At 38.8% G+C, this 12583-nt stretch overlaps 1 protein-coding gene across 2 annotated transcripts in view; it reads left to right on the forward strand.

Moving 5' to 3' along the window:
• Positions 1-12583, forward strand: part of CFAP43 (cilia and flagella associated protein 43) — a 128588-nt gene that overhangs the window by 12130 nt on the left and 103875 nt on the right. For both annotated transcript variants that reach the window (XM_060641555.3, XM_060641552.3), the window contains exons 5-6: positions 2453-2603; positions 8837-8996. In XM_060641555.3, the coding sequence (XP_060497538.3) occupies positions 2453-2603; positions 8837-8996 (311 nt within the window). The remainder of the gene's footprint in view (positions 1-2452; positions 2604-8836; positions 8997-12583) is intronic.

Raw genomic sequence — 12583 nt, forward strand, 5'->3', positions numbered from 1 at the left:
TTTACAATTTCAAAACATGCCTATTTATATGAAAAAAAGGATGGTTATGAGTTTTTGCTCCTATTACTTTTGCTCCTATGTACTCCAGTGTACAACTGGAATCTCAAAAATAAGAAACTTTTAGATATGGAAAACATATGGATTATACCTTCATTCACATAACCTCCAAACAAAAGGGTAGTTGCATATAGTGGAGTCATGGGAATTACCTGCTTAAATAGAACTGGGTCAAAAAGAAATTTGTGACCAATGTCCTGGAAATAGCTGATGATGATGGTGCCTTTGTTAAAGGAGTTTAAAGACTCAAGGTGCCTCTGAACTGACTATTCTCAATGTATTCCACAAAGTCAAAGACTAAGTTGATGCTGGGTATATACATCCTTGAAATTGCAATTTTTGAAAAATTGCCGCCTTAAGAAAAATGTAAAGTTTTCTAAATGGAGAATCCTAAAAAAGACACCTCTTTCTGTTCTGTACCCTTTATGTCTCAATTTCACTTTTATAAGAACCCAACGAATAATCAAATCTGTCTCAAGGCAGAGACATTCATAAAATGGGTAATGTCTCTATCAAATCCTTGCCAAGGTGGGCAAGTAATTGGTCCCAGTATTCTCTCCTTTTGCTTGCCTTGAATATTCTCTTCTAGTTCTGAATGTTGAGTTGTGACTTTTCTATAAGTAGCTAAAGTGAGAGGCAAAGTGAGTGGATTGTCGTGGTTCCGAAAGCCAGCAGGATTAGAAAACATTGAAGCCTTATATTTGAATAGTAGGTACTGTTTTTATATGATCCGTTTTTAAAATTATTTATCATTCATAAAACATAACCAAGGAAGTTTTAAATTTAAGGCATAAAGCCATGAATTCTTCAAATGCCGTTTTATAGCTGTATTATGGATTAAAAGTAGATGTATGGTATATTTGAAAATGAATTCTTGATATTGGAGGTTGTAAAGGTAGCTAAATACAACCTACATGTACAGATGGTCCTTGACTTAGGATGGTTCTACTTAAGATTTTTTGACTTTGGGATGTTGTCAAAGTGATATACATTCAATAGAAACCATACTTCACATTTTGAATTTTGCTCTTTTCCCAGGCTGGAGATACATGGTACAAAACTCTCACGATGCTAGGCAGTGGCAGCTGCAGCTTATAGTCAGCCACGTGATCACAGGGTAGCTAACCTGTGCGCTGACCACCATCCCGCACCTTTACAACCATTCTGTTTTTTACCTTCATCATAATATTCAAGAAGTTACTTGAGATATTCAGCACTTCATTATAAAATAGGCTTTGTGGGGGTGCCTGGGTGGCACAGTTGGTGAAACATCCAACTCTTGATCTCAGCTGAGGTTGTGATCTCACGGGTTCGTGAGTTCAAGCCCTGCATGGGGCTGTGTGCTGATGTCTGCTTGGGATTCTGTCTCTCCTTCTCTCTGCCCCGTCTCTCTCTCTCTCTCTCTCTCTCTCTCTCTCTCTCTCAAAATAAATAAATAAACATAAATAAATGAATGAATGAATAAATAAATGGCTTTGTGTTAGATGATTTTGCCCAACTGTAGGTTGGCAACTAATGTAGTTTGCCTAGCTAATATAGGTATTCTGAGTACATTTATGGGAGGGTAGACTAAACTATGATGTTCAGTAGATTAGATGTATGAAATTCATTTTGACTTAGGTAGGGTATTTTCAACTTATGATGGCTTTATTGGGACATAACCCCATCATAAATCAAGGAAGATCTGTACGTTTATTTTGGCCCACATTGATTTTTATTTGAATTGATTGCCAACATTTAATACTTGAGAGATTTCTCATAAATATCCAGATTATGATAGTCTTTCAAAATTCTGGAACCACAATTCTCAACAAACCCTCTTGGCTAGAACTGAGTGGCACCTACCACCTTTTGGAGGGAACACACTTTCCCATTTGCCACAGTCCCCCACCTGGCTACGCATCGCCTGCCTGACCCCTGCCTGTACAATCCCAGCTTTAGATATTAACTTTGAAAATTTTCAAAAATCCCTGTGTGCTTAATTTATAACTGCATTACTTGTCCTTTTGCGGTATGTTGTTTTTTTTTTTAACGTTTATTTATTTTTGAGACAGAGACAGAGCATGAACAGGGGAGGGGCAGAGGGAGAGGGAGACACAGAATCTGAAACAGGCTCCAGGCTCTGAGCTGTCAGCACAGATCCCGAAGCGGGGCTCGAACTCACAGACCGTGAGATCATGACCTGAGCTGAAGTCGGACGCTTAACCGACCGAGCCACCTAGGCGCCCCGCGATATGTATTTTTAAATCTACTATTTGGTGTTTATCTGGTTTGGTTGCGTGTTTGTTTTTTACAAGTTACATTACCTCCCCACCTTGTTTATCACCAAAATGCAGTTGCTCCATCAGTGACTAGTTTTTGTTAATGATTATTCTGATTTCTCTTTTTCCTAAAGGTCAGTAAAACTACCTATGGAAGACGGGTCATTTTATAACGAAACAGATGTAATTTTCCCCACCTCGTTGCCCAAGGATCTTATCTATGGACCGGTGCTCCCACTGTCAGCCATTGCTGGGCTAGTAGGAGAAGAGGCAGAAACTTTCAGGGTAATTACCTGGCACCTCTTCCTGTTTGTCTGTTTGATTCTCATAACCATCTCATGAGACATGCAGGATAGAGAGAAGATCATCCTGGGTTTTTAATACAGATTAGCCCTGGAGACCATGAGAAATGAAGTCTCTGGGAGGATGATGACTGGGAGGTTGGTTGACTGGGAGGATGATGACACTGATAATAGAAATAGATAGCTGGGACCTGATTTCATTTTTGGACATACTGAATTTGGGATGCTGGGAAGGCATCCAGATATAGGTGCCAGGTAGAAATTGGGCCATCAGACCTGTTGCTGGGGTGTAGAAGGCAGGGCTGGAAACACAGAAGCCAGAGTCATTACCACAGAGGGAATAGTGGAGGACTGGAGCAGGGGAGGGATGATAGAAAGGAGAGAAATGGTGCCAGGCAAGACAGCCAGAGAGGAAACCGATTTGTTAAGAGTTGAGAGTTAGTAGAAGAGTCTGAGAAAGAATAATCACAGAAGTAAGGACAAAGCCAAGAGAGAACAAGGCCATGGAAGAAAGTTTCTGAAGGGAGTTTGTTAACAGCTACACACTCATTCAAGTCAACATACATATCAAGCTTCTTCTATGTAGCAGGCACTGTTTTAGGCAATGGGATCACATGATGACCAACCAGGCATAATCCCGACCCTTTGGAGCTTATATTCTATCGGAGACAAAACAACAACAACGAATAAAGAGATACATTAAATCATTGCAAAATGTAATAATTATTATAATGGGAAAAATGGGGGAAGAGATGGAAGTGAGGAAGAGATTAACATATGTTGGTCAAGGAAGACCACTGGGGAGATGACATTTACACTGAGACCTAAAGGACAAGGAGACTCAGTGCTACAAACAGGGTCAAGAATGTTCAGTCAGAGGGTACTGTAGGTACAAAGGCCCTGGGGGAAGAAAATAAATCAGTGTGTTTGAAGAGCTAAGAAAACTTGTGGTGGCTACAGCACAGTAAATGAGGGGGATCTGCAGTTGTAGGTCAAGAGGTAGGCGGGGAGCTCACTCAAGGCCTTTGGCATGAAGGTGAGGAGCTCCGTTAGGCTAAGCCTAATGATTGTGTTAAAACTCCAAGCCAAGGATGAAGGAAGTGAAGCTCCCAAATGTTTTTGTCCACCAAAGAGAACTGAGATATAGATGTTAAAAATAATTCAACATGGTAATTAGTTTGTTAAAAATTTCCACCAAGAGAAAAGGTTGTGTATGCTCTTAGTATTTCCTCTAAAGGATGACAATTATTCACTTTTTCAATACTGAAAACCACCAATTCCTTTTAAGAGGACAAATGCTAGCCTTAGAAATACAACCACGCTCAGCCACAGTGGGGCAGCAAAGTAAATACAAATAGATGAACCATCAGGGTTTACAACTTGAAAAAAATGTTTCTACGTTTAGTATTTGATGCCTAGAAACCCACATTTTCAACTATCTTGAATCTTCTCTTCTGCAGTAAAATTCTGTAGGAGCCCTCATCTTTCACATTTGCACCAGCAGGATGAACCCTACATAAAATATGTAAAATTCAGGCATCTGTCTTTATCATTTGAAAAATGCTATAAAATGCTTTCATTAAGTACTGAAATGTGGAGTCACCATTTTTTTTAATGCTCATAATAAACAGACATCTTTGTTTTCTAGGACTTTTATACTCAGTGAATTTTAACCTTTTTTTTCTGAAAACAGAATTTTAATGCTAAAGTTTGACATTTTTATTTATTTTATTTTATTTATTTATTTTTGAGAGAGAGAGAGAGAGTGCACATGTGCACAGGGGAAGGGCAGTGAGAGAGGGAGAGAGAGAATCCCAAGCAGGCTGTGCACTCTCAGCACAGAGCCCAATATGGTACTTGAACCCACGAACCATGAGATCATAACCTGAGCTGAAATCAAGAGTTGGACATTTAACAAACTGAGCCACCCAGGTGCTCCTAAAGTTCCACATTTTAAAATCACACAGGGAATATTAAGAAAGCATGTACTTTACATTTGTACTGTAAATTAAGCTTTCCAATATTTACTTTTTTATCTTATAGATAAGTAAGGTGAGAAAAATGGCTAAAACATTGATTAATGTCTATACAATGAGTGGAAGCATAACCAAAAATAGATCTCAAATGTCTTGATTCTTTTCCTTTGTTTGAATGACATTTCTTGTGACTTGGGTATCAACCAATGGCAAAGAAATCAGTAATGAATTGATCTGTATAAGAGGAGTCTTAAAAATTGATAAGCTATGAACTTTTGCAAAATTATAAACATTAAATACTACCATTATGTCTCTTGTAGCCAACATTATAGGCCTGCCTCACATTACACAATCTATTTAAGGCATGAGAAACAGTATCTAGCAGTACCATGGGGGAAAATCAAAGGCAGATGTTATCTGGGCAGAAACTGGATCCAAGATAATGAATTTAATCTCAAGTGTCCAGTTTTCTTTTTCCATCTACCTTAAGAACAATAGAAGTAAGTAAATAGGAATTCCTTTTATAAACTCAAGTATTCTGAAACATATTTGGATGCTTACATTTTCTTTTTTCTTTTTTCATTTTTTTTAATGTTTATTTTTCAGAGAGACAGAGAGCACACAAGCAGAGGAGGGGCAGAGAGAGAGGGAAACACAGAATCTGAAGCAGGCTCCAGGCCCTTAGCTGTCAGCACAGAGCCCGACACAGGGCTCGAACCCACAAAACGTGAGATCATGACCTGTGCCGAAGTCAGAGGCTTAACCGACTGAGCCACCCAGGCACCCCAGATGCTTACATTTTCTAAAGCAATATTGAGTTAGACTCAAAATTTTCATGTTCGGTCTTCAAGTGACCAAAATTTTTGATTTGTGATTCCAGAGAGCTGAACAATGGGGTGGCATTATCAACAAATATTTTTAAACACTATTTTCTTTTAAAATTTCAGAATTTTTAGAATTTAAAATTATTGCTTCTGCTCACATAATCCATATAATATCACATTCATTTTTCAATGGCACAGAACATATTTATTGATGAAGAGAGTAATAGAAAGACAAGCCCAGGTTTATCTTAAAGTAAGAAAAGCCACACACAATACTAGTTTAACATATTAAGGCCAGAAAACTCCAAGTTGTAATCCTCACTTTCCGTTGCATACCCATAGATTCACTGATGTGAGAACTAGATATGTGTGGGGTTTTTAAAAGGTTTTTCAGCCCATTGCCATACCAGGTAAGAGTCTGTCCCTTTGTAATATATAGCCTAAGGTTAGATGTCATCAAGACAACCCAAGAAACTTTTAAATAATCGTGATTAAATAATGGCATTCAGTGAGTGACTCTTCCCTAGGAGTCAAATCTCAATTAGACACCACAAATGTGTCACTAATCAGCAGCAGTTTAATCCTTTTGAGTGGTTTTGCCCCCCTTTTTGGCCCATAGGGTGGCCAGATTATTAATCCAGTATTTATTTTTTAACAATCCAAGGCTATGAGGGCATGAAATAGATCAATCATTGACCAAAGTCAATATATCCTTATACCCTGATATATTGATTTTGGTCAATGATTGATTTATATATGCTTATACTCTGATATATTGACTTTGGTCAATGATTGATCTATTTCATGCCCACCATTTGCAGCAACGTGGATGGAACTGGAGGGTATTATGCTAAGTGAAATAAGTCAGTCAGAGAAAGATACCATATGTTTTCACTCATATGTGGATCTTGAGAAACTTAATAGAAGACCATGGGGGAGGGCAAGGAGAAAAAAAAGTTACAGAGAGGGAGGGAGGCAAGCCATAAGAGACTCCTGGATACTGAGAACAAACAGGTTTGATGGGGTTGGGGGAGAGGGGAAAATGGGTGATGGGCATTGAGGAGGGCACTTGTTGGGATGAGCACTGGGTGTGGTATGGAAACCAATTTGACAATAAATTATATTAAAAAATATATATCCTTTTAAAAAATTATCATGGTGACTGCTGCTATGTAGGATTTTTGCCTTAGTCATCAAGGTCCATTCCAAATGATAACTCTTTCTCCATACTTTGTTCACTCCACCAAAAAGAACCAATTGCTTTCTCATCAACACTCCCGTGATATTTAAACATTCCTCTGCTATAACCTATCATGTTTCCTGATTCTGATATTTGTTAATACTTCTTCCCTCACCTAAGTGATCATCCTGTTGAGAAGAGGGCTCCCTTAGGACTTGGCACAATGCCTGGTATATCAGCAACATCCAATAAATGTTTAAATACAAGTTATGTAACAAATTTATGTCTGTTGAGAATCTAGTAGAAATACTTTGACAGCAGTATACCTGCTTTACCTTGGACCTACAAATCATTCCTAAATTAAAAGAACAGTATATACTACATTGTTCAAGTAATTGAGTATTTATTAGAAAGGTAGCTTGTATATATTGAGGAGTTTCTAATGGAAAAATCACTGTTTAATAGGTTTGCAGTATTCCCCAACTGTAGAACCTATTCCAACTTCTGCTTTATGTTTATCCACAGCATTTGCCAACATATAATATTCTATATGGTTAACTTCTTAGCTTATTTTTATTCTGTTTCCCTTCACCAGGACATAAGCCCCATGAGGGCAGAGATTTGTGTGTGTGTGTGTGTCTGTTTTGTTCACTGCTACATCCCTGTGCCTAGAACAGTACCTGGAATGTAGTAAGTGTTTAATAAATATTTTTTAGATGAATTAAAAAGTGAATGAAAGAATGAAATAAACATGGAGGTCTCAAGGTATTCAAAAATTCCGTTAATTTGGCCAATAGCTTATTAAAATTTTTTTCTGTTCCAATGGGTGTAAGGATCCTAAAGATAACAAAAACATTACTTTCTAGCTAATGCAATTCTAAACAGTGCTATAGTATAACCAAAAGCTCAGACAGTAATAACTAAGTAAGTAAACTAGTATATTTGATTTGTTTAACTAGAAAGGAAGCAGTCCTGTGTTATGTATTCTGAATTCATAGTTTTAATCAGTGCTGTGGGGCATATGCCCAAAATAGCTGCCACAGCTGCCTTGACCTCCAGGAAGGAAAGCAGGGAGGCCTTAACTTATGAGGAGACCTGCTCTGTGCTGGCAGAAGAGCGTGTCCCCTGTGGAACATGAGTATTTAAAGCTGCAGGGGCCATATTACTGAGGTATTACCGTCTAAGGCAGAGATCAACAAACTGTGGCCAGTTTTTATATGGCCCCAAGCTAAGAATGGTTTTTGCATTTTTTATTGGGGTGTTTAAAAAAAAATAAAAGGGATATGTGACAGAGACCTATGTGGTCCACAAAGCCTAAAATATTCACTACCTGGTCCTTTACAGGAAAAGTTTGCCTTACATCCTTGGTCCATATTGTTCTTACTTCCCAAAGCCAGCTTTTCTTTTAGGCACATTCTGTAGATGTTGTGTCTTTCTCTTTGAGTTTTTCATGGTATCAAAATCACATAGGATGTTTCATGAACCAAATTAGGCCACCAAAACCAGGCACGTGTCCTCTTTTCATTTCCCCTAAAAACTATGCCAGAGGATCTGGGTCAACTTCTCCATAACCACTCGAGGAAAATCATATCTGTGCCCCCTGCAGAATCAGGAGGGTGAAATGATGACAAAAGTTTTCCTCAGAAAGGGTGATTTTAGCTAGACAACGTCTTTCTTAGATTCGAGATAGCAAAAAAGTCTACCAAGAAGCAGTGTAGGAGTTATTACTTAAAATTTTCATGAAACCCTGTGACACTAGAACTCCAAATATGCTGGCAAGACCATCTTATATATTCTTAGTGGATTAAAATACAGAATGATAAGTGGAGCAAGGAATGGTAAGTTCACTTAGCTCTTGGCAAACAGGACCAATGAATTGAAAGGATATAAGTCCATATTCATTTGTTTCTTTCTGGAAGTTATTCTGTTGGGTATTTCTCTGGCTCTTAAGCCATGAATGTTGTCTCTCTCTCTCTCTTTTTTTTAATATTTATTTATTTTTGAGAGAGAGAAAGAGAGACAGAGTGCAAGTGGGGGAGGGGCAGAGAGAGAGGGAGACACAGAATCCATAGCAGGCTCCAGGCTCTGAGCTGTCAGCACAGAGCCAGATGAGGGTCTCTGACTCACAGACTGCTAGATCATGACCTCAGCTCAAGTCCGCCGCTTAACTGAATGAGCCACCTGGTACCACAGCCATAAATGTTGTTAACACAAGGTTTCTAATCTTTTCCTAAAGCCTAAAGACGATCTATATCCTTTGCTTCACCCAACTATGCATTGCTGGACTCCAACAAATGACCTATACATTGGCTGTGAAGAGGGTCATCTTTTAATGGTTAATGCAGAAACCTTGAAGGTGACTATACTTAATAAGATAGAAGATACGACATCAAGGGGTAAGAAACTACTTTGTTTCATTATTCCCAGAAATGTAGCCACTGGTGATGGTTTTACACTTGAAAATGGATGTTTGTTCCTTATTTTTCTCTTGCTTGGAGACCTCTTTGATTCTTTCTTTTCCTTTATCCCATAGTTAATTACCAAGTCTTGTGCATGTTCCTTCTAGCTAGTGTTCTGTGCTCTGGGCATTCTGCTGCACCCTATGTGTATATTTCATGTAATCCTCAAAACAACTTTATAAAGAGATACATTTTCATCTCCATGAGAAAGATGAAAAAAATGTAAGCATTGAGAGGTTAAGGAAAATTCCCAAATTCACATAACTGGTAAACTGTGGAACTAATACCTGAACACAAGCAGTAAGACTTCGGAGTCCATTGGGGCACCTGGGTGGCTCAGTTGGTTAAGTGTCTAACTCTTTTTTTTTTAAGCTTATTTATTTTGAGAGAAAGAGAGAGTGCATGAGCAGGGTAGGGGCAGAGGGAGAGGGAGAGAGAGAGAATCCCAAGTAGGCTCCACACTGTTAGCACAGAGCCCAACATGGGGCTCAAATTCAGGAACCATGAGATCATGACCTGAGCCAAAACCAAGATTCAGACACTTAACCGACTGAGACACCTAGGCACCCCAAGCGTCCAACACTTGATCTCAGCTCACGTCTTCATCTCAGGGTCATGAAATCAAGCCCCACATTGGGCTCTGCACTGGACATGAAGCCTACTTAAAAGAACTTCAGAGTCCAAGTTATTTTATTTTATTGTTTTTAAAATTTAAATCCAAGTTAGTTATCATTTAGTGTAATAATGACTTCAGGAATAGACTTTAGTGATTCATCACTTACATATAACACCCAGTGCGCATCCCAACAAGTGCCCTCCTTAATGCCCCTTGCCCATTTAACCCATATCCCCACCCAACACCCCACCAGCAACCCTCAGTTTGTTCTCTGTTTTAAGAGTCTCTTATGGTTTGTATCCCTCTCTGTTTTTATATTATTTTTGCTTCCCTTCCCTTATGTTCATCTGTTTTATATCTTAAATTCCACACGAGTGAAATCATATGATATTTGTCTTTCTCTGACTGACTTATGCCACTTAGTATAATACACTCTAGTTCCATCCTTGTTGTTACAAATTGTAAGATTTCATTCTTTTTTATTGCCAAGCAATATTCCATTGTATATCTATATATATACCACATCTTCTTTTTTTTTTTTTTTTTTTGTTTTTTTCTTCTTTTATTTTTTTTTTTTTTATTTTTTAATATATGAAATTTACTGTCAAATTGGTTTCCATACAACACCCAGTGCACATCCCAAAAGGTGCCCTCCTCAATACCCATCACCCACCCTGCCCTCCCTCCCACCCCCCATCAACCCTCAGTTTGTTCTCAGTTTTTAACAGTCTCTAATGCTTTGGCTCTCTCCCACTCTAACCTCTTTTTTTTTTTTTTTTTCCTTCCCCTCCCCCATGGGTTTCTGTTATGTTTCTCAGGATCCACATAAGAGTGAAACCATATGGTATCTGTCTTTCTCTGTATGGCTTATTTCACTTAGCATCACACTCTCCAGTTCCATCCATGTTGCTACAAAAGGCCATATTTCATTTTTTCTCATTGCCACGTAGTATTCCATTGTGTATATAAACCACAATTTCTTTATCCATTCATCAGTTGATGGACATTTAGGCTCTTTCCATAATTTGGCTATTGTTGAGAGTGCCGCTATAAACATTGGGGTACAGGTGCCCCTATGCATCAGTACTCCTGTATCCCTTGGATAAATTCCTAGTAGTGCTATTGCTGGGTCATAGGGTAGGTCTATTTTTAATTTTCTGAGGAACCTCCACACTGCTTTCCAGAGCGGCTGCACCAATTTGCATTCCCACCAACAGTGCAAGAGGGTTCCTGTTTCTCCACATCCTCTCCAGCATCTATAGTCTCCTGATTTCTTCATTTTGGCCACTCTGACTGGCATGAGGTGGTATCTGAGTGTGGTTTTGATTTGTATTTCCCTGATAAGGAGCGACGTTGAACATCTTTTCATGTGCCTGTTGGCCATCCGGATGTCTTCTTTAGAGAAGTGTCTATTCATGTTTTCTGCCCATTTCTTCACTGGGTTATTTGTTTTTCGGGTGTGGAGTTTGATGAGCTCTTTATAGATTTTGGATACTAGCCCTTTGTCCGATGTGTCATTTGCAAATATCTTTTCCCATTCCGTTGGTTGCCTTTTAGTTTTGTTGGTTGTTTCCTTTGCTGTGCAGAAGCTTTTTATCTTCATAAGGTCCCAGTAATTCACTTTTGCTTTTAATTCCCTTGCCTTTGGGGATGTGCCGAGTAAGAGATTGCTACGGCTGAGGTCAGAGAGGTCTTTTCCTGCTTTCTCCTCTAAGGTTTTGATGGTTTCCTGTCTCACATTCAGGTCCTTTATCCATTTTGAGTTTATTTTTGTGAATGGTGTGAGAAAGTGGTCTAGTTTCAACCTTCTGCATGTTGCTGTCCAGTTCTCCCAGCACCATTTGTTGAAGAGACTGTCTTTTTTCCATTGGATGTTCTTTCCTGCTTTGTCAAAGATGAGTTGGCCATACGTTTGTGGGTCTAGTTCTGGGGTTTCTATTCTATTCCATTGGTCTATGTGTCTGTTTTTATGCCAATACCATGCTGTCTTGATGATGACAGCTTTGTAGTAGAGGCTAAAGTCTGGGATTTGATGCCTCCTGCTTTGGTCTTCTTCTTCAAAATTACTTTGGCTATTCGGGGCCTTTTGTATACCACATCTTCTTAATCCATTCATCCTTCAATGGACATTTGGGCTCTTTCCATATTTTGGCTATTCTCGATAGTGCTCCTGTAAACATTGGGGTGCATGTGTCCCTTTGAATCAGCACAACTGTATCCCTTGGATAGATACCTAGTAGTGCAATTGCTGAGCCATAGGGTAGTTCTATTTTTAATTTTTTGAAGAACCTCCATACTGTTTTCCAGAGTGGCTGCACTGGAGTGCATTCCCACCAGGAGTACAAAAGCGTTCTTTCTCCACATCCTCACCAACATCTGTTAATTTTAGCCATTCTGAGAGGTGTGAGGTGGTATCTCGTTGTGGGTTTGATTTCTGTTTCCCTGTTGATGAGTGATATTGAGCATCTTTTCATGTGTCTGTTAGCTATCTGGGTGTCTTCTTTGGAGAAGTGTCTATTCATGTCTTTTGGCCATTTCTTCCCTGGAATATTTGGTTTTTGGGGTGTTGAGTTTGATAAGTTCTTTATAGATTTTGTATACTAACTCTTTATCTGATATGTCATTTGCAAATATCTTTTCCCATTCTGTCAGTTGCCTTTTAGTTTCGCTGATTTTTTCCTTCACTTTTTATCTTGATGAGGTCCCAATAGTCCTTTTTTGCTTTTGTTTCCCTAGCCTCTGGAGATATGTCAAGTAAGAAGTTGCTGCGGCCAAGATCAAAGAGGTTTTTGCCTGTTTTCTCCTTGAGGATTTTGATGGCTTCCTGTCTTACATTTAGGTCTTTTATCTGTTTTGAGGTTTTTTTTGTATATGGTATAAGAAAGTGGTTCAGGTTCATTTTTCTGTG

Source organism: Panthera onca, chromosome D2 (genome assembly GCF_046562875.1).
Source record: "Panthera onca isolate mPanOnc1 chromosome D2, mPanOnc1 haplotype 2, whole genome shotgun sequence".
Taxonomy (NCBI): Eukaryota; Metazoa; Chordata; class Mammalia; order Carnivora; family Felidae; genus Panthera; species Panthera onca.